The sequence below is a fragment of the Exophiala oligosperma genome (assembly GCF_000835515.1).
Source record: "Exophiala oligosperma strain CBS 72588 unplaced genomic scaffold supercont1.5, whole genome shotgun sequence".
NCBI classification, from domain to species: Eukaryota; Fungi; Ascomycota; class Eurotiomycetes; order Chaetothyriales; family Herpotrichiellaceae; genus Exophiala; species Exophiala oligosperma.
The window spans coordinates 2,302,695-2,327,596 of record NW_015622822.1 but is presented as its reverse complement, the minus strand read 5'-3'; the positions used below and the strand labels follow the sequence as shown (position 1 = coordinate 2,327,596).

Genomic DNA, 24,902 nt, shown 5'->3' with positions numbered 1-24,902 from the left:
GGCCAAAGTTCAGGGTGGACATGGCTATAAAGAACCACCTACACTACAGATGGGGTGGTTTTGCATGGGGGTCAATCACTCCTCCTGGCCTGACTTATTACTACTCCGCAGACTAGCTGAATTAGATGCTCCCTCCGAGACGAACCAACGGCTGAGGGCAATGTTTCATGAAGATCTAGGCGACCGTTTGAGCCTCTCGAGTTGGATCTGAAACTGGGTGGTCCTAGATTAATCACTCGTACTCCGTACCTACCGGGCACGGTGGAGGTGACAAAGCGCGGTAGTAATTATTCGTTCATGGCGCAAGAGATGTATAGATGCATGGCTAGGGAGTATGGAGTATGGGAAAACTGAAAGCTAGGGGTAGTCAGAGTGCCTTGGAACGTGTCTGTGAAATTGAGCTGCGACATGAAAGCAAGCGAGCTCGCGTGTAGGAATTACGCATGCGGCCGTCTGTAAGCGGTAGAGGCATTTCACATACGGAGTACCCACGATTCATTACAGAGTTCAGTGTGATGAGTTCCTTACCAGTTGGCATTTCCTAAGTCAGGCTGTCCAGCTATACGAGCATCCCATTGAATTTAGGCGTCGGTTTCATGTCAAGCATGGCCCAAAGTCCACTTATATTAATTAACCGTAGAGATACGGAGTAGAGAATACGAGGATGATCAACACCCTGTATCCACCTCCGTTCGTGTGAGAGTCAAGGATAATCAAGCACTCGCTGGGGTGTTGTTCTATCTGGCTTGTTGGACTCAGTACTCGTAGTTGTATGGTGTGCTATTGTACTGTATGCCCACCATCAGCACCACCACCTACATCGTCCAAACACCAAACAATCCCTCCCTAACAATTGACGGCACCCAATCACTCCCTCCACGATCTTTTCGCCTCTTCTCCCGGCGCTTACATGCACACTTGAGCTTGTCGACTGTTGCGCTTTTAACTCGTCCGGGGCTTTTGCAGGAGCACGAACGACCGAACCTCTTACACTTCTCGTTAGACCCGTCTGCGCGATTCCACACCTTTTTCACCCTCATTTCTCACGCCGCCGTTTACGGCTGGCCTGTCAGCGGTCCCCAAGTGTTCTCCCCTGATCCTCATGGCTTGAGGCCAGAATCTTAGGTTCCTCATGCCGCCGAACAGTCGTTTCCCGATATGTCGACCCTGAGCGAAGCAACCTCCCGCTCACCCCAGATCCGTTTGAGCCCATCAGCCGCCACTGTTTCGTCCCCTTCACCGACTGATCCTCAAACCTACGTCTCGAACTCCCGCAGGCCTGCCCAGAATGTCCTTGGGAACAATCTGATTCCTCGAGACTATCTGAGCTCGAGACCTGGTCCTGGTCCTGGTCAATCAAGATACTCCGAGGACACTCCCACTCCCACCCCTCAGCAGATGAGTACTGGCTCTGATGCGGCGATAAAGAGTGCTCCAATAAACATACCGCAGGGTAAACCTGCTCTAGCACGCGGCGAGGCCGGCAGCATTGGTACAAGCAAGTCGGGATTGGGTGCAAGTCCCTCTTCGAGCCTCACCGAGTCGAGAGACAACGAGCCACCTCCCCTGTCCGAATCACCAAAGTCGTATGGTTCGCTCCAAACGAGCGCACCGCCCGTGACGAACATGCCTCGCACGTCCTCGATAGATTCGGCCATCTCGAACATCTCCACGCAGTCGCACGTTCAGAAGCAACCAACAGATACGAAGGAACCGTCTAGGGAAGAAGTCCTGAACCTAATTGCCACAGCTGGCTCAGCGGAGACTCTTGTTCTGCATCTCTTGAGGGACAAGAACCATGCTGCTGCACAGAATGCGCAATTATGGAAACTAGTGGACAAACAAAGAACTCTGCTTTTGGGCTTGAACAAGGACTTAGAGCGTGTAACGAAGGAAAGGGACCGTTACAGGAAGAAAGTCAAGGAATTACAATCTCAGACACCAGCTGTTCCCGCGGTGAGCGTCCGGCCGGATGACGGTGAATCACCACGATCAGATGGCGATGTGTCAAGCACTTCGAGGGACATGAGCACAATATCAGCGTCCGAGTCGAAACTCAGAGCTGAACATCAAACGCCTAGCAAACATGGGACGGTACAAACACAGAGCTCACCGATAGACCCAGCCATGATGCCTCCTCCTCTTCACCTACAGCAGGCGCCGAAAATCCAGAGTCTTGTCACAGACATTGTACAGCCTGTCTTTGCAGTGACCGAGGCGACACCGCTCTCAGACAAGGCTCCAAAGTCTTTTCAAGCGTCTAGGAAAGCTCCACCAAGACCTCTTGACCTACGTCCTACAAAAGAAGAACTCGCGAGTACCGAGGTGGTCGTCAGCGATGGCGATGATGACGAAGTACGACTACCCATGGAGCGCGGAAGGCGGAAGACACGAGAGGAAGACGATCGCGAACGTGAGCTCCTTGTCATCAAAGAACAGGAAGCCAGAAGCCGCTCTAAAAAGGACAAGGAGAAGAAGGGCAAAGACGAGACAACAGAGGTAGTGCTGGATGACATGCCTCTTCCCCCGCCAGCCCATTCGCCGCCAGCAGTGCCCAGACAGGCTCAACCAAGCGAAACCAAAATGCAAGACCACCTCTCGCCCTCATCAACACTTTCAGCTGTTTCATCAACTCAGCTGTCTGTCCCTCTACGAAGCCCCGGGCTTCCGACCAGCCCGCGACCGTTTCCTTCTATGGGAGCTACGCTTCCAATGTCGCCACGAGCGCCAAAGAACAATTTCCCATTGTCTCCTAGAGCACCTAAGCAAGCTCTCCCGAACCCTACCACACCGGGTCAGGAGACACCAGCCCCTGGCAGTCACAAGAAGGTCGCCCCGTCGCAACTCTCGAAGATGGACACAAATTCCGCCAAGGATGACATGGGCCGACTTCAAGTGCACGAGTCTCCCCTGAGCCCGGACGAAGCCCCTCCTGTGAGTCGCTCACTTGTCAGCCCAACCTGGCCTGACTTCTTATTGCCTCCCAACGCTCTTCCCTCGATCCAAATCAAGGTGGCATCTTCGCGACTACGGCCCTCTAGGAATAGCATTCTCGGGGTGAAAGGAACGGAGGAAGCTTCCGTATTTAGCCTTTCCATTTTCGAACGAGCGACTACAGCAGAGCTCTGGCGGGTTGAGAAAGTACCAACGTCGCTCCCAAGCCTGGACCAGCAGCTTCGCCCACGTTGCGCAGATTTGCCAAAAATCCCAGAACGGAAATTGTTCTCTGGTCACTCTCCAGTCATAATTGATTCACGGAGAGCTGCGATAGAATCATACTTTGAAGAGCTCCTGGACACACCAATGGACGAGCAAGCTGCTGCAGTAATATGTAAATATCTATCTACGGATGTGATGGATTCGCAACTTAATTTGCCAATTCAGAAGAGCGAAGAGTCACAGAACAAGACAAAGCCGCCACCGAGTGCAGGCATCCCAACGAAGTCTGGGTACTTGACCAAGAAAGGCAAAAATTTCGGAGGGTGGAAATCAAGATACTTCGTGCTGGATAGTCCCGAGCTGAGGTACTTTGAGGCACCAGGCGGCGCCCATTTAGGGACTATCAAATTGCTCAATGCACGCATTGGGCGACAGACACAGACGGATCCTGCGGCAAACGCCGAAGTTGACACGGAGAACCAGTATCGGCATGCTTTCCTGATTCTTGAGCCCAAGCGGAAAGACAACAGCAGCTATGTTCGTCATGTTCTCTGTGCGGAAAATGATTTCGAAAGAGATGAATGGGTCGAGACTCTTCTTCATTACATCGATGAGAGACCTGCAGAGCCCAAATCTCAGTATGGTGCGGGGATTCCAAGCACACAAGCCAAAGATGCCAAAGCTTCTTATAAGAATGCCGTTGAAGAGGGAGGTCCGAAGGCAGCTGCGAGTCCCAAGCTCATCCAGTCTCAGAGTGATACTCCGTCACCATCCAATGCATCCAGTCATACTTCCGAATATACACAAGAGGCAGCATCAAAATCGGTCAACATCTCTGGTCCGATGAACGGGGGTGTGATCTCAGATGCTGGACTCTGGGGCAACAAATCAGTCGGACATGGCAGCAGCAAAGAACGGGAGCAGAAAAAGCGCACCCTCTTCGATCACTTCAGAAAGTCCTCGTACGAACAGCTTGCAGCGGCGCCACAATCGGCTCAGCCCAAGCGAATTGACCACAACGCTCACCGTGGGGGCCATGTCAGACCGGTCTTCGGTATGCAACTTCAAGAGGCTGTAGAGTATTACTCACCTACCGATGTGGATGTATATCTACCTGCCGTTGTCTATCGATGCATCGAATATCTTCGAGCCAAAAATGCAGCCAGCGAAGAAGGCCTGTTCCGTCTCAGCGGTTCCAATATTGTCATCCGAGCGCTCAAAGACCGCTTCAATACCGAAGGCGATGTGGACTTGTTGACGGATGAGGAAGATTACGACGTGCACGCGGTTGCTTCACTTTTCAAGACGTACCTTCGGGAGCTTCCGTCGACCATCTTGACCCGAGAGCTACACTTAGAGTTCATCAAAGTTCTTGACTTGCATGACAAGGCTGAGAAAATTACCGCATTCAATGGCTTGGTTCACCAACTCCCATCGGCCAACTTTTCGTTGTTGAGGACACTTTCGGCTTATTTGCTCGAGGTGGTGCAGAATTCGGATCGCAACAAGATGAGTGTGAAGAATGTTGGGATTGTCTTCTCGCCCACTCTGAATATCCCAGCACCGGTGTTTGCCATGTTCTTGACCGAGTTCGAGGCTATCTTCGAAAAGACCAACGACCAAGGATCAATCCGTTCGACTGAGATCGATCGTGCTGGTGCCTTGACTCCCGAGGATATTCGGTCACCTCGTCGAATGATGTTTACCGACCTCCCGACGCCAGCATACAATCAGAGTAGTTTCTCTCACAACGCGAGCGCGATGGCGGCATCTCCGGGTCAAGGTTCGAGTGATCATCACATGGACACCGCCAGTGATGTTGGCTTTTCACCCATCCACCCTTCCTACGAAACACGGAGCTACGTATCAATTCCACACGATATGCCGATGCAACCGCGTTATCCACCTCCACAACCACCGTCGGGTAGCCAAAGATATGGGGGATCGAATAACATGCTTGTTCCTGAGAACGCGGCCAGCGCCAAGGCCAAGCGACGAGAAAGTGCAATGCTATTCATGTGAAGATATTGACGAGATTACGAGGCGTGGTTGACTCTGGGCCCTTTTTACAAGCAAGCATCTTGGCCATTCGGTTGATTTTTTTTTTCATGTTAAGAAGCTTTTCCAAAAGCTCATCTCATTTTAGAGATACCCAGGTTTTCGTTCTTTCTATTCAGCGGGTGGATGTGTGCGTGGTACTGCGACTGCTATTGCTACTCATGTTCAAGTTTGAGCGACAGCGAGGGGCATTGTGAGCGCTTTAGCATATGGAGTATTGTAGTTCTATCTGATGGTGGATGGAAGGGAAAAGTGGCCGGACAAGCTTCTATTCTGTTCGTTCTTGTCAATCACTAATGAAGGAAAGGGTTTGTTTTTGTTTGAATTTGTAGTAGAGGAGAAATTGGAAAAGAATATTATTCTTTCTTGTTTTTTGTCTTTTTTTAGAAAGAAAAGAAGAGACCCAAAAGGGGGGAGGAACCAAAAGACATGATGGGATGGGAAATGAGTAGGACAAGAGATGGATGATTTATTTTTTGAGATGTCAGGATAAACGGATTACCAGGTGATTTAACTCGGTGTCTTGCCTTGCCATACGTACAGCATTGGTAGTTATCTGAGTGGACCTCCCTTTTTGTCTCTCTTCTTCTTTTTCCACTTCTTGATGGTGATGATGAGGTGGTTTAGATGGTGGAGGGTAGATTCAGGGTTTTTTTTTACCAAGATTCGAAAAAGAAAACACAACTATTCGTACGGAGGAAGAAGAAGGAGGAGGAGGAGGAGGAGGAGGAATTGGGATGATGAGTAAAAGGGTGAATCGTAGTTAGACTCGGAACACTGGGTTTGGGGCCTTGTCATCCTATACGAAGAGTAGTATTTTTTTGGACAAGGTATGAGAATGTCAGCTTTTCATCCCTCGTGATCTACGGGAGGTGGTACAATAGTATTGTAGGTATGTACGTCAATGTGGTCAAATGATCTTTCTTGGTGACCGGGGTAAATAAGAAGGAAATAAATCCTACTCGGTATGGAGTTATTAAATAATACGGGAGTCCTTTTAAAAATAATTTACAGATCTCTCTCCGTCTCTCTTTCTCACCCCCGCGCGCGTCGCGAATCTCTCTTTTCTCGCGTTGAATATTTTATCCTCAAGGGTCCGTCAGAAATCAAGATCAGATCCGGAGAGTAGAGACGAGAGAGAGAGAGAGAGAGAGACATAGACAGATCTGCCGACGAGGGGGGAAGAGAGTCTACGCGGCCTTTTGAATATTGCAAAATTCACCAGAATCAACTGCGGAAGTACGAGTACAGTACGGAGTACTTCTTACTCTCTCTCGTATTGACCTATCCACACCACTGAAAAGAATCTACTCACGGAGTATACTTGGGAATCATTTTTATTTTTATCTATTTAGTCACTGACCTGGGTACGTACTTTTGTCGAGAAGAGAACAGAGAAAAGAGAAAAGAGAAGGAAAAAAAAAGTGTCCTCCAAAAAATGGCAACGGGACTCGTCAATTCCTTTCTGGCCGCCATCCAGGCCAGCCTTTCGGTCTTGTTGGTGATTTCCTACGGCGGGCTCGCGGCTCACCTCCAACTCTTGACGCCCACCAACACAAAGGCCATTTCCAAGGTCTGCGTCCGAATGTTCTTGCCGGCCTTGTTGGTCACCAAGATCGGCGGGGAACTTCATGCCGGTTCCGCCGGTCGTTACCTGACCGTCTTGGTCTGGGCCGTCGCCTGTCACTTGGTCAGTTTCCTGGTCGGGGTGATGGCTCACTTGTGGTTGGGCATGCCCGATTGGACCACGGTCGCCGTCATGTTCAACAACACCACGAGTTATCCTTTATTGTTGATCGCCGCCTTGGAACAGACTGGTATTTTGAAATCCTTGATACCATCAGATGGTGGAGATCACGGTGAAACCACAAGTCAAGCCGTGGAAAGAGCAAAGAGTTATTTCTTGGTCTTTGCCACGGTCTCTAGTTGTTTGACTTTCGCGGTTGGTCCGAGATTGATCGACACTGAACATGCTGCCGACAGTAATGATGAAGATGATGATGAGGAGGAGGAGCCGGAAGAAGACAAAGACGATATACGTGACGACGACGACGATGACGATGATGAGAACCAAAACAATGTTGATGGTTTGTTATATCATCATCAAAGTGGTGGTGTTGGTGGTGTTGGTGGTGTCGGTGTTGGTAGTATGAGTACAAGTATTGTTTCTTCGAGGGGTGGAAGTATCGGTGGAGGTGAAGACAGCACGGAACGTACAAGACTACTCAGCAGGAGAACGAGTACATTTTCACTCACCAAGAAGAGACAAAACTCTTTTTTCCCTTCTACGAGAACCACCAGTATCATTGATTGGACTGATGACGACGAAAATTCCCCTCAGAGTCAAGGTCAAATCGATACGGACCTTTTAAAACGTCGACCTACAATGGTACCGGTACCAAGGAGACGATGGATCAAATTGACACCAAGAACAAGATGGTGGTTGTTGTTCATATCGGACTTTTTCAACGCCCCGTTGTTGGGTGCCATCTTAGGTGCATTTATCGGGTTGATCCCACCTTTACACAGGGCCTTTTTCAACGACACGGAACACGGTGGTATCTTTACGGCGTGGCTCACTTCTTCGTGGCAGAGTATAGGAGGGTTGTTCGTACCATTGCCCGTCGTCGTGGCAGGGGTGTCACTCTACACTGCCATGAAGGAAGCGAGGAAGAGGAGGAGGAAGGCAGGCAGTACCCACGACGACCACGACCACGACGACCACGACGACCACGACGACCACGACGACAGTGACCATTCAAACGGCAGTCTACCTTGGGGGACAGTCACGTTCATCATGGTCATTAGATTCATCATCTGGCCAGCCGTTTCAATCTCGGTGATATATTTCTTGGCCAAAAACACGAATATCTTGGGGAACGATCCAATGTTGTGGTTCGCCATGATGTTGATGCCGACTGGTATGTCGAACCTGGCACTGTTGACTCTTTCAAAAACAGAATGAAGCACCCTCCAAAAAGGAGATTGAACCTTTCTCATTCGATTCAACTGACTTCTTCACTCACTTACACTGTTCATGTATAGGACCGCCGGCCATGAAATTGATCACCCTGGTCCAAGTCAGTGATGCCGATGAGGCGGATGAGACGAACATGGCAAAACTATTGACGGTGAGTCAAGTTCTGTGACGCCCCCGAAGCAAAAGATGGATGGTGGTGGTGCTGACGCCAATCTCTAATTTCCTAGTTATCTTATGCCATTTCACCCATCTTGTCGTTTACCGTCGTCGGAGGATTGAGAGCGGCTCAAGCGGCCACCTGAGATATCAGAGAATTGTACAATCCACCGCAATGATTTATGTGTCGAAACTTGGATTCTCCATTCACAAATTAAAAATGCCTCTCATTTTGTTTCAAGTGTTAGTAACAAATCATCAATTCATCAACTCGTCTCGGGTAGCCTTTACATCGTAATCGTCCCCCGCCCACTACACTGGAATGATCCTAACGCCCATCTCGTACAATGCTCGTCTCCAATCCATCGTTTTTGGTTGTGTTGAGCCATCATCATGTTCGTTTGGGCCCTCGTTTGCCTTCGCATCAAGAGCATCCCAAATCTTATACACCACGTCCCGCTGCGTCGCGTAATTCCCAACCCGATAACTCTGCACACGTGCCCACCACTTCTTCCATCTCCTTCTCTGGTCTCCTACCGCTTCACAGCTGGCCACAAACGCGGGCCAACTGATAGGCGCGGCGAATCCGGTCGTGGTGGTCCGCGTACAGCCATGCCCTCGCTTCAGATCCTCGGATCGGTTCAAGGCGTCGAGACACGCAGTCTGTTCCTCACGCAGACTCCGTCGATCGCAGTCCTGGATGGCGCGGAAATAGTAGATGAGTGCCGCGTTGTAGAACGCCGACACCTGCGCTTGGGCGATGGCGTGCATAACCGGCGCCAAAGTGCTTTGGTCTCTGATGGACGAAAGCGGTTCGGACTCCGTGGTCCAAAGGGCAAGGTTGTCACCTAGGCTCTCACACTCGGCGAGGAGCGACTCCGGGATATCCTCACTGGCATGTCTGTAGTATGCGAGGGATTTGGAAAGTTGGTTGATTTTGAATATCGCTCTGGCGATGGAAGGTGTGATGCCGTAGAGAAATTCAATGCTTGGATCGAGGTCGGCGAATTTGGGTTCGTCGTCAGAGTCTGGAATTTGGGCCCAGGGTTGGGGATCGTCATTGTACAGTGCTGTGCGAGCAAAGAGATTCAGCATCGTACATATACTGTTCAGCTGTCTTGTCTCGTGAGTGACCAGGCGAGAGTCGTGACGGGACTCTTGCAATCTCCTCGCAGCTTCGAGATGGATCCAATGATCGTGAGTTCCACCGTCGGCGACCTGTCAACGGAAATGAACACGTTAGCAGAGTCAAAGCCCCTACGAAACGAGAAAACACATACATCGACAGAGACGAGTGACAATATCGCAGTCATGAGTTCCTTGTAGGTACTCGTCTTGTTGGCGAGAGCCTTGCGTGCGGCTGATAGAGCAATCTGCCTATGGTAGTATGCCAGCTGATATAGGTGGCCTGCATCGGGTTTTAGGCCCTGGAGGTTGATGGCGGAACTGGTCAGTATGCTGTGGAAGACAGCAGTGCTTGCTATTGAGACTTCACCGCCGTTGGTCGCCATGTTGAGGTCAGGGCAGCCTTGTAGCGCTGTTGTGAAGTAGATCGTTTTGAATGGACTTTGCACATGATACACTGGTTGCATCAGGCATATCGAATATTGTTCGTAGTGATGAACGAGCATGGCGGTAGTTGAATTGGAGAATAGCGACAGTGGACGTTCATGGTTCAGACTCAGGCTCATCGGGGTGGCAAGGTTGCTTTCTGCGTGATATGTGTCGATAGACAAGTCGACCAAGGAGTGATCATCAAATGCCGTAAGATCAGTCGATGTCGTATGAGAGTGGTCTCCGTCATGTTCGAGCTCGTTTTCTCCTATAACCCGCGTTGCTTCCCATTTCGACCCTAAATAATTAAAAATAGGAAGTTGTTCAATTTGTAGTTCTGTGAGTAGCTCCTCATCTAGAACAATGTCGCCAGAGATAGACTGGACTGAGTCATCGTCCGAGTTATTGGCCAGTGAAGCAGTGTGATGGGCTTTCGGCGAATCAGATGATTTTGGTTCGAAAGTTGTTGCTTCATTCTCTGTTTCTTCAAGACTCTTTATCGGTAACTCAAGGCTCACGTAATCAACCACATTGTCGGGCGAGAATTCGACATGTTCAGCACAGATCATTGGCTCCGGCTCTTCATGGAAAGGAGTCGTTATGTCTGCGAGTCTAATCACAGAGAATGGACCAAAATTGCCGGACCTATCGTCGGTGGCAGCCTGTTCGACCTGGGAAAGCGTCTTCGATAGTGCATGTTGTGTGAGTGGTTTGAGACCAATGTTTCCTATGAGGGATATCAGACAACGATTGTCCGGATATCGAACGTTGAGCCACCCTACCTGAAGCAATTCGTCTTCGAGTCCATCGTTGTCCATCACGGGCGTCTGGCTTTCCATCGGTCTGCCAGTTCAACCGCACGCCATATCCGGCACAAGATATCTTCGAGCGCTCGCAGTTTCTACACGACTCAGGTCTTTCGTCGCATTTTATGTGCCGTGATCGACATGTCCAGCACCTCCATAGCATGAGTAAGAGAAATCATGGGAGCGAGCGACGTGCAACTCACCCTGTGAATGTAGTGGACCTGCGTGTCTTGACTGGGCCTCCATTGACAAGGCCGGTCTCATTTGAGCCTGCTAATGCCCACGCATGTTCAGTCATCTCTTTCCGATGGTCACGACTGCCCCATCTCGTTGCGGCTTTCCAGTTGAGGAGAGAAAAGTGGAAGAAGGAACATAGTGTAACAGTCACCCTCTTCAATGACAGTATGTCTGTCTACTGCTCACCGAATACGATTCGATCGAGGGCCAGATTCACGGCATCGAGTTCTTCTTTTGTGTCTCACGGATTTGGGCGTGTTGTGCTTATCAGCGACTTTTCTATGTTGTCAAAAGTCGCCCAGTGATTGGTGGGAATTTCCAGACTATTCCCGATTCAGCTCGCAGCCAACTTCCCATCTGATCTCGCTGCAACTTTCCCATTGTTCTACTATCAATGACTTGTTGTGAAAGGTATTGATGGATGTTACTGGTAAGCTGAAAGTGGCAGAAGAAGCGCCACCAGATATATGAACCATGACTGTCGCCGAGATGGACATACCACGTCTCTATCGCAGGGCACTTCCCCTCTTGACTCTCCGCCACCATCAACATGCCTCTCGTTCGGGGTGAAGAGATTGCAGTCTGGGGAGACCCGTACAAGGCAAACGGTCATTTTGGAACAGACGAAAAGTCGACTCTCGCCATTGCTGGTGACTTCAAAGACATCCCTGTCATCGACATTTCAGGGATCTTCTCTCCAGACTTGAAAGATCGCAAGGCAGTGGCAGATCAGGTTCGAGATGCCTGTGTTCGGGTCGGCTTCTTCTACGCTCAAGGTCACGGTGTACCACAAGAGATGATAGATAAGACCTTTGACTGGGCTGAGAGGTTCTTCGAACAGCCCTTTGAGAAGAAGATGGAATTGTTCATCAACAATCAGGACAACTATCGTGGTTACACGCCCATGTTCGGTAGTGGGAAGCCAGATATTGATGGACTAGCGAGTGAGTATCACATCTCACATCCAAACTTGTTACTAGGTTCCTAATTCGCTCTCTTTTGTCAAACCCTCTAGATGCCAACGAGGCCTTCGACTGGGGCCTGGACGCAAAGTTAAATGATGATCCAGAATACGCCTGCTCAGATCCATACATGAAAGGAAGCAATGTCTGGCCCAAACAATTGCCTGGTTTCGAAGAGCACTTGTCCCAGTACTACGGCAAAGTACGAGATCTGGGTCGAGTCATGGCCCGTAACGTCGCCTTATCCCTGGGTCTCCCCGAGGACTCTTTCGATCCATACCTCACTCATCCAGGTTGCTCTGCCGTCGTGGCACATTACCCTCCAATGGAAACGACGAGTACGAAACTTGGACTCGACCCTCACACTGACAATGAATGTAAGGACCACCTTCTCATCCATCTCGATTTTTACCACGACGACGTTATACATCATCCCAATGCTGGCCTCAGGCTGATCTGAATATGTAAATAGTCTTGACTTTCCTGGCCCCGGGTAAAGTGAGAGCATTAGAAGTTCTCAACCGTGACGGACAATGGATTTCTGCACCGCCAATCGAAGGAACGTACGTGGTCAATGTCGGCGACCAACTTCAACGGTAAGTTTTGCGTCCCTTCGTCCTCTTGTCCAACACCCCCCCCCCCTTTCCTCTCTGTCAATGGCGATCCATTGAGGACCGACAAGACCGATGCTGACTGTGTCCCGACCTGCAACAGCCTCACGAACAATCTCTACATCTCCACCAAACATCGTGTCATCAATCACACGGGCGAGGAAAGAATCTCCGTCCCATTCTTCTTCTCCGCGAATTGGGAGTGTATAATAGATGTGAGTATACTCCGTACCCTTGGTCCAATATACACTGTGTACTTTGGCCCACTTACTAACGAGTCATAGCCCCTGAAACAGTTGCTCGAGACTGATGTCGAGATCGGTTCCAACCATGTATCAGCAGGACAGGTAAATGATCAATCTACACCCCAGACTCTTTTCAGATTCCTTTGAACGAGGCGCCGGCTGACCCTGCGCAACGTCTCATCCAATAGATGTACAAACACACCATGATGGCCTTGCACATTCCTGGTGACAGCAATCCCCTTTTCCAAAAATATCTCAAGGTCGCGTAGTTGGGCACCAACATTCTCCATTTTAGGAAGAATGAGAAACCGTAGAGAGCAATGTCATGAATGAGAATTTTCTTTCCGAGAGACAGAAAGAGAAATATGTTGATTATACGATATACTTTTCAATTCATTCATCGTTTCTTCGTCCTGGTAGTCGTCACCGTCGTCTTCTTCTTCCTCGGCGCCTCATCTTCTGCAAAGTCTCCATCATCATCGTCATCATCTCCATCATCGGTATTATCGGCGTTTTCCTGTTGGGTGGCTTTTCGACCTCTCCTTGGCGGCCTCCTTGAAGGCACCTTTTTCTTTTTCTTGTTTCTTCCGACATCTTCAGATTCTTCTTCCGACAAGTCACTCTCGACGACGAACGCGGGCTCTCCGGCACCGTCCCCCACAACCTGATCCTCCTCGGTCGGCCGATCGGCTTCTTCAAACTCATCCCCCTTTCTCCTTTTGACTGCCTCTCCCCTCAACCTCTTGAAAGCATTCTTCATCCTGCCAGACTCCTTGCCCGTCCTGTTGCGCGGCGCCATACCTTCGGCACCCGCGTTGCCCGGACCTTCGCCACCCATCGCGAGACCGCTCATTGACGCCGCCGCCGCTCTCCCGCCGACACCCACCCCACCACTGAAGAATCGTGTAATGTTGCTCTGGGTGCCCTCGACTTCACGCTTGTTCATGTCCCTGATCACCGGCACGAGGATCTCGTCGGTCCGTTCCTGACTCCACCCGATCGTCGCCATGAGGAAACTCCGCAATTTGTCCAAGTCCGGCACACCCCACTGGAAGGCCTCCGGGTCGGAATCGACGTCCGGGTTCAGGTACGCCTCGTCGACCCTGGCGTCGGGAAAGCCAGGAGGCAAAAACAGCCTCTTTTGCACCGTGTTTCGGAACTTGCGTCGAAACGGCGTCGTGAGTTGGTCTTCCAGATCCTGGGGTCGTCCGAGCTGAACGCGACCGCACCACTCTTTGAATTCCGTCAGCGTCTCGAACTCGGTGAGGATCTCCAGCGCCGTGACGGGTCCGACGCCCGGGATGCCCTCGGTGTAGTCACTCCCCAGAAGGTGGGCGAAGCGGATCAGCCGCCGCCGGTCCAGAAGGAATTCTTTCTCGAGTTCGCTCGCGAGATAGCACTCCACGTACTTGGCCGCGTTGAACATGTTCTTGTATATGCGCGTGCCACCGAAGAGGAAAATGTCCGAGTCGTCGGTGACGATGCCGTCGACGAGACCAAGGCGGACCAGCTCGGCGCATTGGGCTTCGGCCTCCATCGGCGCCGTGATATAAGGGATGCCGAAAAGGCGGAGCAGGGCTTGACACTCTTGCACCATGACCTGGGTGACTTCGTCCGCGTCACGGCGGTCCTTTTTCTGTTGATTGCGGAGTTGTTTCAGTTCGTTTTCGTAGTCGCGCATCGCCTGTTCCGAGGTTCTCTGGTGGTGCAGAGACGAAACAAACCGGGCATGTTCTTCCGCTTCAACGGCAAGCTGTCGCATGAGTTCTTCCTCGGACTCGGAGAGATAGTCAAAGTCTTCTCCGGCAATGGTACCCTGGGGTTGCGAACTATTTCTCTCGTCGACTATAAGTTGCTCGTCCAGTACGTCATCGATAGATGTTTCTGCGGCGAGGCTTTCTCGCACCGCAGGCAAAGCTGCTGGAGGTGTGGACATTTGGACGTCTTCGAAATCTTCACCCTCATCATCGTCATCTTCAGCAGCAGGAGGCTGGTTTGCATTCGCCAGTGGTTTGTCTTTTGGTTTCTCACTGTCTACTGTCCCCAGAGATCCAGGTGTCGCTGGCTGTCCGTAGTCCGATTCACTCCAGTCGACTTCCTCAAAGTCACTACCTGCTGCCCCTGCAGTTTCTGGCCCCAAAGTCGAGGCATCCGGCGCAGGGTTGAACTGAGGTACGTCTGATGGCTTCGGAGGTGTCGCTTGGGATTTCTCCGCCACGTCGTCCATCAACATAACATCCGTGTCATTCTCAGCTGCGATTTGTCGTGCCATCTCGTATCGCTTTTCTCTCTCCTCGTCCCGCTTTCGCCGTTCGTTTTCCGCTTTTTCGTCAACGACCGGCACATCATCCTCGGGCATTTCAGGCTCTGAAACGACATTAGATTGCTGTGTCATTTCCGGAACCTCTTCCTCTTCATCTCCCTCAATTTCGATAACATGATCATCCTTCTTCTTTCCATCGTCTTCTGCTTCTAGGTCGATGATCTCTTTCGTATCTTGTCTGCGTAATCTGTCATTCATGTCCGTATCTGGCCTCTCAGTTTGGTCGATCTCGTCATCTTTGTTCGGTTCCGGGGCATGCTTGAGATCTTTCGTGCTCGGAGCAGCGTTGAACCAGTCGGGCATGGGCTGGGCTGGTCTCTCCTTGCGAAAGGCATCGTCTCCTAGATCCCGATCAAAGCCTCCTGATAAGTCTTCCTCAATCTTCTTAGACTTCTTCTTGCCAAGTAAAGAATGGCCAAGGTTAATGGACTCGAACGGTAGAGGTCCATCAAACTGTGGTGTTGGAAGACTAGGCTTCTGTGTTGGGGTGCGTTCCCTAACGTTGGTCTTCGCCACATGCTTAGACTTTCTTGATTCTGCAAGTGCTGCTTGTAGATCGAAGCCTTCATCATCATCCTCGTCTTCCGCTTCTCTCGGTTTAGATTGCTGCGGCAGAAACCCTCCGGCATCTTCCTCGTCAGAGACTCTTTCTAGTGACATCGCAATTGCTCGTTGTAGATCATCATCCACATCTTCTTGAATAGGATCAGCGGGCAGAACATCCTCGAACAATTCATCAGCACCACCATCCTCATCAGGCTTGTCTTCTGGTACGAACAGCGCATCATCATCTTCATCTGCCGTCGCATTCCCCGTCTTACTTGTAGCTGGCACGGGCCCTTTCGGGCGAACAGACTCGATCTTCGACGCCGCGCTCCTAGCCTCATAGACCGCCTTTCTCTTTCTTGCAATTTCTTCGACCGCATCATAAAACGGCGCATCTCTTTCCAAATCCGCCGCCTTCCTCTTCTTCGCCCACACTCTGGGAATTCGGTTCAAGCCCTCGATCGCCACATCCTCAAAGTCCTCATTCTCTTCCTCATCTGCTGTTCCATCAGCTTTGTCTTCTTCATCTTCCAGATCAATCGCAGTCTCTTTCTTGGCTCCCTTGCGATCGCTCACAACACCAAGGGCCCATCCTCCTTCGACCCCATCATTTTTCACAAGAATGTACTCCTTTCCTTTCTCACCCGCAATCCTACCACCCCCGTGCATCAGCCAATCTCCTTCGCTCATCCCGTTGATCCCCATAAGCCTCTGCGTTAGCTCATTTCTCTCCTTGACCCTCTCGATTTGAAACTTGCTGAATGCCATCCTGTCCGGAAACATGCCATCCAGCTGTTCCTTACTGTACCCCATTCTCAGGCGACTTCTGAGTCTTGCCGCGTTGAGGATATTGTATCGATCGCCGGGAGGCAGGGAGAGGAAGAAGGGACTTTCAAAGTCAATCTTGCTGAAATCGTAGAGATTCACATCCTCCCCACTGTGAAACTGTCGCGCATAGTCTTCCAATTCAGCTTGCGACATGATTCTCGGATCGTTCGGCGCGCCCATGTCTGCTATGCTGACATCCAGATCTGGGAGATGGTACTGGTCCTTTCTGCGAAACTTTTCCCCCCGTCCGGCTTGTCGTTCGCGCGCGGACATGCCCAGCTCGTCAACGTATACCAATTCCTCGTCTTCGGGCAGTTCCTCCTGATCATCGCCCCGTCTTGTGTCTGTGTCTCTCGCGGCCTTTCGTCGCTTCTCCTCTTCTTCCGCCGCCCGCGCCACTTGCACGGCCAGCAACTTGCCCGCCGTCCGCGCCGCATCTTCCCGTCGGCCCTCCCTGCGCCGTGCGCGTTTCCGGATCGTCTCGCGCTTGAGGATCGGGGCGCCTCCGTCAAACACGAAGACAGGTTTGATCCCGAAGTACAGCAGTTTGCAGATGCGGCGAAAGAACCCGACGACGTGGCTGTTGCGCAGGGCATTGCCTTCTTTGTCTCTCACCGCCTTGAGGAATTGGTAGATCCAGATCGAGGCGTCGACCGCCAGACGTTTGCGGTTCAACGAAGCGAGCTGCGTTGGGCGGGCTGTGGGCGCAACGACAGTCCACAGGCCGGTGACACCCATGGTGAGACTTCAATTTAGCGGGGAAGAAAGAGCCTGATCATCGCGCTCGAATACCCCGTTCAAGATTGGATGTTGGAAAACCCTCGGTTTATGCAGCCAGGAGTAAGGCAGAGTTCGCAGGCGCAGGATTCTGCATGGGCTCTGTCATGGTGACAAGTCTGCACCGTGGACTTTTGTCTCTATTGAAAAGTGACGACATTGGCACAAACGCGAGATCACGTGCTCATATCTGCCTAAAGTGCAATCTACTGAGGATGGATATCTGAAGAACATTTGTACGCTCTTACAACTGAACAACTACACTAGATAGGTATTCATTGCTATCCTCTCGGCATCACATTATGATGTCGTTTTCTCCTAACCGAGAAATGACCAGTCCCATTGTTCGTGTTGGTCAGTCTTGGTCGAAATGCCAGCGCCATGCTCATATCCGGAGGCCTCATCAGGGCCAAATGTGCTTAGAACAACTCAAGACTTCCACCATTAATACAAGAGAAACCACATGAATGATTTCAGGGTTTTCCATCTTCCTTTGAAGATTCCGTTGAGCCCGATGGCCCAACAAGTGTGGGTGCTATTCTTCTCTTCTTCGTCTTATTCTCCTCCTTCTCGCTTTCGCTTGTTGCACCAACGTCCCTCTTGCCCAGGACACTTCCGCTGATGGAGCTGGTCGCAGAATGATGTCCACCATGTACACTTGCTGGTGTCTGTGGTGGTGTTGACATTGGTGGTATGGCCACGGGTGGGCCTGAATTAGCAGCCGTCACCAGTGGTACATGACCCATGGTTGGGGTTGGATTATTTTGTAGACTCGTGGTCTGTATGGATGCCATTGTGGCAATAGATGATTGAGAGTTGGATCTAGCTGGACTGCCAGGACGGACAACGAATGGAGCTGGAGACTGGTGTGACACAGGGCCATGTACTGGAGATGCTTTTGTCAACGAAGGAGAAGCTGTGGCAGTAGGCGTCGGCATCGGGGTAGATCCTGCAGACGAAGTGGGGAGAGGAATAGAAGTCGAGATAACAGGGTGGTTGTAGGTCGGGTGAGGTCCTGTGTAAACCTGGCCCAGTTCGCCAGGTGAAAAGGCCAATGTAGAGCAGTACCCATCGGTCGAGGACATAAGTAGTGTCAATCCGTCATTCGACCTATATAGGGTTAGAGGCAAACTTCAATCATCATTGTATATAGCTTACCAAGTCAGGTCAGAGAATGTTGCATAATGCAAATTGCTCACGACACAGATAGGGGTCATCTGCTGAGTATCATAGACAAACACTGCATCCTGAGTGGCGACAGCGTAGATCATCCGATACGGCAACGCAAAGGCAGGGGAAGAGGATGAGTCGCCATCAGCTGTATTCCTTGGAGAAGGTGCTGACATCGATTCGGGAACGGATGTAGCAGTCGTGAGGGACGGGGGCTCCATGATGGACGTGGGAGTTCCAGCCGTGATAGCCTCTGGAAGCAAAGGTATCTCTTCGCTGGCTGACGAGGTGTCAATGGTGATATGGTTGGTAGGTTTCGTGGTTGAACGGAGGGTATAAAGGACCGGAGAACACTTAACGGCAACGGACGGTTTCTTGTGTCCAGGTAGATGCGCAATAGGAGGTTTGTTGAAGCCAGCTCGGGTATAGATGTAGACGGTATTTGAAACGTCCTCGATAGCTTTTACAGGGTCAACCGCACTGGGAAATGCTTGCTTGTAATGACCTGCAGGGGTGAATAGCAAGCTTCCGTCCGGCGAAAAGGACAGGCGACGAAAGAAAGACGTCAGTGTTTCGTTGTGGTAGATATTCGTGTTCTTGACAGCCAGGCCCATGGCTGCGTTGAGACTAGGGGAGGAGATTTCTGGTCGCACAGCTGGCAAAGGGAGCGATGGCGCGGGAGAAGCTGAGCGGCGAAATGAGGGTGATGATCCAAAAGAGGAACGGCGGCTCGAAGTGATCATTGGGGGGTCCATGGGAAGAGGTGTCGTCAGAGGTGTTCCAGGATTTGAGGGTGCAGGAGAGGCAATCGATAAATTGTTTGCACTGGCATTCGACGCACGATGTGCCGATTCTACCGGCGCGGGACTGTTTGAAGATATACGTCTAGCAGGTAAATCCATCTTGTTGAATTTGCCATGTGTCGAGAGGGTAGCGGTGCCATCCTTGAGCTTCAGAGCGTAAATATGTACGGATCGATCAGACGATTGAGTTGCAACGAATTCGTTGAGAGGATCCCAAGCAACACCTTGCACGAAGTGATTATGTTCTGCTATTTGTCGTATCATGGCACCTGCAATTGTCAGTATAGCTTCTTCCTGTGCGGAAACGGGGACATCAAACCAGTGTGTGCGTTGAATATTCTAGCCGTATTGTCGACTCCGCCTGTAATAAAATATTGACCATCAGGAGACCATGCGAGATCGTATATTTCTGCTCCGCTGGAGGTTCTGCACATGTGCTTTATCCTCCATGTTTCCTTGTCATCCGCATGCTCTTCGCTCAAGGTAGTAATAGCAGACTCGGAAGGGACCCAAAGGAGGACATTGCCATCGTCTCCGGCCGAGGCTAGCATTTCCCCTGTGATTGTGTGAGCAAAGTGAGACATAATTTAACCGCAGACACTGACCTTTGGGACAGAATCGAACGACATTTACAGGTTGAGTATGTCTTGTAAGTGTGGATAAGTAGGTAACCTTCCTCTCTTCTCCTTGAGCTTCAATGCTCCATAACTTGAAGCCGTTAGCTGAGGTACGAGGAGTGATGGTTGCAATGTTCATACCCGGACATTGTTGTCACTGGGAGGATGGTCAGTGGACGTATCTTATGTTTGAACAGTGGTGGACTCACTTTCCAGCAGTTGCCAATCTACCTTTTCCACGAGGATCAAAGTGAACAGAGTAGATGGGCTGATTATCATTGTGCCATGTTATGAGAAGCGGTCCAGCCTTCATGGTTGCATTTGTTAGTGGCCTCGCAGGCCACCTTTGGAAAGGCAATCAAAACAGCCAGGTGGTGCGTGTGAAGAAGATTATGTATGTTCAGGAACTCCGGTAGAGAATTGTCAGATGCTCAGAGCTTTCCGTGGGAGGAGAGTGATCGACACAGGTGAGAGGCTGTATGGAGAGGTGTGCAGCGGGAGTGCACCGTGCAGCCGTCTCAGGATTCCGGTCTCTGAAGAGTTTGGGGGGATTCGAGAGTAGACGGGATCAAAGACTGTGATTTGGATCACACACAGAAAGATGCTCGTGGTTGTCAGAGGAAACTATAGAGCAAAGTGAACGCAGGCATGGGCAGAGAGGACAATGGATTAGGTGCGGTGCGGAAGGGTAACGACCCCGTATAGCTGATTGATTGAGTACTGAGAGGTGGAGATGACCTGCTGCTACAAATCTGCCCACAGGCTGCAACCCTCGAGCACCCTCAGCATCACCACCACCACCGACAATCGCCAAATCTGTTCTCCCACGCGACGCGCCGCCCGCCTATCGCGTCAGCTATTTAACCCTTGTCAGCCGCCTCTTAATGGGCCCTCTACCACTCCCAGCTACTCACAACCGGGTTTCCGGTCAGGGCAACGCAACTTCTCAATGAACGAGTCTCCAATAATACCAGCCGTTTCATCCAGAAATCCTCCTACTAGCGCGTCTACTGTGACAATCTACTGTGTCGCTTGGGTATTTTTTTTTAAAAATGTGAACATGTCTTACTAAGCTTGGACCCAGGGCCTGAGAAGAGTATGTATTTCTTGTGTAAAGCATTCCAACAAAAATAATTCGGTACAGCTGAAGATGGATTCAGTCCCTTTGCCAAAAGTTCATCACATTACTTCTCTTCGTCGTCAATGTCTGGCCCCCATGTTGCCCATCTTGTGGCCGCTTCCAATCTTCCCAAACCGATGAAAACCACCCATCCTCAAGCACATACTTCGCATTCTTCCCATGGCTGAGTTTATGCAAGCCACAGCGGGCTTTTCTCTGGCATGGCCTTGTATCGTCAAGAATCGCCCTAATGCAGTATATCGTCCAACGCCGCCTGTGTTTTCAACATCAAGACCTTGGTTGCATGCCTTTCCAACGCCTATAGATCGAGAACCGTGGAGGTCAAGTGCACCACCGCTAAATTAGACCCGGATCAGCCTTAGCTGCTGAAGTCTGTTGATGTTCCATTCTTGGGCCGTATAGTGCTTTCGATCTCAGGTTCATAGTCCGCATGCAAATCAAGGGGCATCGTTGCGCCTGGCCACCGTCACTAATGCGGTGTATTTATCGACGGATGTGTTTTGTTTAGAAACTCTGGGCCGATACTTGTGCAGGCTGTGCGAGGTTGTTAGCTGGGACCAAGAGTTGGAAAGTAATCCACATACCGGACTGTTGAGCATATTCTGCCGTGCATTCCTGCCTCGTTTGATGTGACTCTTCAGAGCACTCGAGTCGAGGGGCTTCAGGAGTTCAAAGCTACATAGGAGATTGCTGGACACCGACATAACGGCGCCCCAATTGTCAAACTCGCCACAATACTATTCAAAGTCAGCTCTACTCATCCCGTAAAAACGAAATGACTCACGTTTGGCGCAGAAAAAACGGTGACCAGGAGTCTGTCGTTGAAAAATTCATAGCCGTCCTCAACCACCATGTGTGCCCGGCAGACCAAGTCGAAATCATGCCTCTGAAGAAAATCCACTATGACTTTCTTGCCAAAGCAGTAACTAACTCCACGTTCGTTCGAATCCCAGTCTTGTTCCATATCTGCAGGGTCACTCCATAGTAGATCATTGAGCAAGCCATAGTCGGGGACATCGGTTGGTCGGGCAATTTGACGAATGTCGTCCATGTGAGATAAACTGGGCGAGAGTCCCCCATGGACACAGAAGATTTTGTCTGCAACAATCGCAGCAATGGGCAAGCAATTGAAGGTATCGATGAACGTCTTCCAGATCTTGATATTGCACCTTCGTTTGCATTCATCGTAGAAGCCATAGACGCGCGTCACATTGGCGCATTCATGATTGCCTCGTAGAATGAAGAAATTCTCCGGGTACTTCAATTTATAGCAGAATAGCAGCAGGATCGTTTCGAGGGATTGTTTGCCACGATCAACATAATCTCCTAGGAAGAGGAAGTTTGCGTTGGGAGGGAAGCCGCACATCTCGAAAAGTCGGATCAAATCATTATACTGGCCATGGATGTCGCCCACAATCTTCACAGGGGCGTTCAATTCCAGTAAAGCCGGCTGAGACAGAAGCACTTCTCGTACAGCTGTACAAATGGCGGTGATCTCAGCATTCTTCAGGCATACTGCTTTCGTAACCTTGGTACTATAGCCAGCATCCAAGAGCCGAGAAATCATGTCGTCAAGGTCCATATCATTGACGTCGCCGATTCCCATGCCTCCTCCTGGTGATGCACCGGGCAGTTCTGCTAGTTTGGCTCGTAAAGAAGCCTTGGTCTCTGGCGCCCGGGGATTGATCTGGTTCTCACGCTTGACCAGGATCGAATCGCCGGCTTTCTGCGCCGATGAGTGATGGTGCGCCTGGTGTGGTCCTTCATCCGAAACAGCGCCTACCTCTCCTGTTCGCTGAGCACGGTCTACCGACTTGTGGCCTTTTCCGACGGATTTCGAGGTGGGCGACGGCGGACGTGCTGGTGTGCTTGTACCTGGAGAGGGTATCTCATCATCTGCGTCTGTGGGCGAGACCGGGGATTCTACCAGAGCCGCATTGGTGATCTTTTCTCTCGGCGGCCTGGATGAGCCTGAACGGCCGCTGGCGATTGAACTGGCGTCCCCTCCGTCTAAGGCCGAGCCTGAAGCTCTTGGACTGTCATTGTTCTTTTCGTCTATCGAGTTTTTGATCTTGCTCCTGATCGAGGACCGTATAGACCTGGAAGTGCTTTCTTTTGTATCCGACTTGGATATGGAGGGATATTGTTGCAGTGTTTCAGTGGCTAAGTTGGAGGAGGAGCCGCTTTTCAAAGGAGTTCTGCTTCCATCACTGTTCTTTGACTGTTGTTGGCCCATTGAAATGAGCGAAAGCTTGGGGGGAGTGGCGGGAGAAAGAGGAAGGTAGGAATGGGTCGTGAAAGGTTCAAGGAGGTTTGAGGAGTGAGATAAGCAGCCGCTTTGAGGAATGCGTTTTGGCGACTTGATTCGGTGAACTCGGGAAGGAGCACACTTGCCGTATGCTCAAGTCGATTCAAGTCGCAAACCGACGGGAGGCTGAAGCTGAGTCTCGTCTCGGCGGTGTGTTCGCTTCATCCAGGTAGAGAGACGACGAAGGGATTCTGATCGTACGATCGGGTCAACGAAGGCGACCGGATTCTACGTCGGTGCCTGCTGGCAACAGAACTGACTGGTTAGCAGCTGGCCATGTAAGGACGATTGAATATGAGCTATTTAGCAAGCCAGTCACGACGGTCCCGGCCAGGGAGAGCCAGATTGTCGCATGGGGCCATGTGGTGAAACAGCGTTGCGTCACCGTTTCTGGCAAAGGAGCATAAGAGAGAATGACTACTAACCCGTAAAAGCGTCAAAAAGACCGGCGTAGCGAAGTCGATGGAACAAACAGCGTCAGAATATACAAGATGCAGGCGGAAGATACGGAAGATAATGATCGGGAGGAAGGCTGGAAACAATACTGTAGGAAGTACGGAGTTCTGAGATGCTTTTGTGGTTGATGCTTTTCAGTCTCCGCCCAACCAGTTGAGTGCTTGGAGGCAATAATAAGCCAGGTACTCCGTAATAACTACAGTAATAATGCTCCGTAAGTCTGCTGCGTAGGTAGGTACCTAATAATGACTCCCGGACCACCCATCGCTCTGGCTCATTATGTGATGCAGCCTCCGAGCCCGTCGGGGGACACACATTCACCAAGCGAGCCAAACGGGCCCTTCAGCCTGTCGCCTAGTTTCCCTTGGCACCGAACCCTCCTCTCCTCTCCCCCCGTCTTCGGCCTCTTCCAGAATCTTTGGCCTGAAGCGAGGCGACCACATGCGGATAATATGCTGATACTCCCTAGGCTCGCCACGTTTCGTTTCCATCGCGACTGGCTTGCCGCTCATCACCCAGGTACCTGATAATCTCACCTGACTAAGAATATGCGTCGAAACCCTCCTTGAAGCCTAGCCGTACTCGTTACAGCCCAGGGTTATGGAGTTTCATGATTTCCCTCTGAGTGATAAAGACTGTCCACTGGGCCACTCTCTGCGTTCCTCAACCTCTAGCTTGGTGATCTGATTTCCCGGTACTACAATGAGTCCCACGAATCTCGAGGTCATGTCACTTCGGCTTGCCTGTCCTGTAGACTTCAGCTTGCCAATGGCTGCTGCCTCGACAGTCTTTGATGGCATTCTGTATTCAAAGGTACTCGATAGAATGATATTGCTATCCTACGGTGCGTCAGTATACAACAAAACCTGAACGTGTTTCCACGGAGCTTTACCTTGTCGGTACACCGAAATGTCCCCGTAAAGAGCCGCCCTGTTACGAGTTGTCAATAGAATTGTTTAGATGATCATCGTAGATGCGGTGTTACCATCAGGAGCGGTCACATGTAACGTCTTTCCCAGCAAAGACTCCAGGAATTGGGCAGCTTCAGCTTGCTCCATCTCGACTGGGAATGTTTCAAACGAGGAAAACCAAAAAACAGTCCCTTTGTATCCTCCCACACTGGGTTATCATGCTGAGTGCCTGTGCATGGTAAGCTGATTCCTCT

At 50.8% G+C, this 24,902-nt stretch overlaps 8 protein-coding genes across 9 annotated transcripts; 3 read left to right on the top strand and 5 right to left on the bottom strand.

The window, feature by feature from the left end:
• Positions 1 to 797: 797 nt before the first annotated feature.
• On the top strand, positions 798 to 5,808 carry PV06_06160 (uncharacterized protein). The gene has a single exon (XM_016407241.1). It carries the CDS (start codon positions 1,159 to 1,161, stop codon positions 5,179 to 5,181), a length of 4,023 nt encoding a protein of 1,340 aa, XP_016262845.1. The 5' UTR covers positions 798 to 1,158; the 3' UTR covers positions 5,182 to 5,808.
• A 400-nt stretch (positions 5,809 to 6,208) lies between these two features.
• PV06_06159 (uncharacterized protein) lies at positions 6,209 to 8,601 on the top strand. The gene is made up of 3 exons (XM_016407240.1): positions 6,209 to 8,138; positions 8,263 to 8,348; positions 8,425 to 8,601. The coding sequence occupies exons 1-3, from the start codon at positions 6,656 to 6,658 to the stop codon at positions 8,497 to 8,499; spliced, it is 1,644 nt and encodes a 547-aa protein (XP_016262844.1). The 5' UTR covers positions 6,209 to 6,655; the 3' UTR covers positions 8,500 to 8,601.
• A 64-nt stretch (positions 8,602 to 8,665) lies between these two features.
• On the bottom strand, positions 8,666 to 10,746 carry PV06_06158 (uncharacterized protein; the record flags this gene model as incomplete). The annotated part of the gene is made up of 2 exons (XM_016407239.1): positions 8,666 to 9,571; positions 9,634 to 10,746. The coding sequence occupies 2 exons, from the start codon at positions 10,744 to 10,746 to the stop codon at positions 8,666 to 8,668; spliced, it is 2,019 nt and encodes a 672-aa protein (XP_016262843.1).
• Positions 10,747 to 11,500: 754 nt separating this feature from the next.
• Positions 11,501 to 12,915, top strand: PV06_06157 (uncharacterized protein; the record flags this gene model as incomplete). Its single annotated transcript, XM_016407238.1, has 5 exons — positions 11,501 to 11,894; positions 11,966 to 12,289; positions 12,385 to 12,508; positions 12,627 to 12,738; positions 12,808 to 12,915. 5 exons carry the CDS (start codon positions 11,501 to 11,503, stop codon positions 12,913 to 12,915), a joined length of 1,062 nt encoding a protein of 353 aa, XP_016262842.1.
• On the bottom strand, positions 12,555 to 17,343 carry PV06_06156 (uncharacterized protein). The gene has a single exon (XM_016407237.1). It carries the CDS (start codon positions 17,201 to 17,203, stop codon positions 13,166 to 13,168), a length of 4,038 nt encoding a protein of 1,345 aa, XP_016262841.1. The 5' UTR covers positions 17,204 to 17,343; the 3' UTR covers positions 12,555 to 13,165.
• A 141-nt stretch (positions 17,344 to 17,484) lies between these two features.
• Positions 17,485 to 20,495, bottom strand: PV06_06155. Of its 2 annotated transcripts, XM_016407235.1 has the most exons (6): positions 20,042 to 20,495; positions 19,974 to 19,989; positions 19,821 to 19,923; positions 19,535 to 19,771; positions 18,401 to 19,484; positions 17,485 to 18,352 (listed from the first exon to the last, which is right to left on the bottom strand). In XM_016407235.1, exons 1-6 carry the CDS (start codon positions 20,143 to 20,145, stop codon positions 17,716 to 17,718), a joined length of 2,181 nt encoding a protein of 726 aa, XP_016262839.1. In that variant the 5' UTR covers positions 20,146 to 20,495; the 3' UTR covers positions 17,485 to 17,715. The 2 variants fall into 2 exon arrangements, with proteins under 2 accessions (XP_016262839.1, XP_016262840.1); XM_016407236.1 differs by having other exon boundaries at positions 19,821 to 19,989.
• Positions 20,496 to 21,477: 982 nt separating this feature from the next.
• On the bottom strand, positions 21,478 to 23,209 carry PV06_06154 (serine/threonine-protein phosphatase PP-Z1; the record flags this gene model as incomplete). The annotated part of the gene is made up of 3 exons (XM_016407234.1): positions 21,478 to 21,507; positions 21,558 to 21,710; positions 21,758 to 23,209. The coding sequence occupies 3 exons, from the start codon at positions 23,207 to 23,209 to the stop codon at positions 21,478 to 21,480; spliced, it is 1,635 nt and encodes a 544-aa protein (XP_016262838.1).
• A 1,136-nt stretch (positions 23,210 to 24,345) lies between these two features.
• On the bottom strand, positions 24,346 to 24,795 carry PV06_06153 (uncharacterized protein; the record flags this gene model as incomplete). The annotated part of the gene is made up of 3 exons (XM_016407233.1): positions 24,346 to 24,576; positions 24,630 to 24,667; positions 24,723 to 24,795. 3 exons carry the CDS (start codon positions 24,793 to 24,795, stop codon positions 24,346 to 24,348), a joined length of 342 nt encoding a protein of 113 aa, XP_016262837.1.
• Between the last annotated feature and the right edge of the window lie 107 nt (positions 24,796 to 24,902).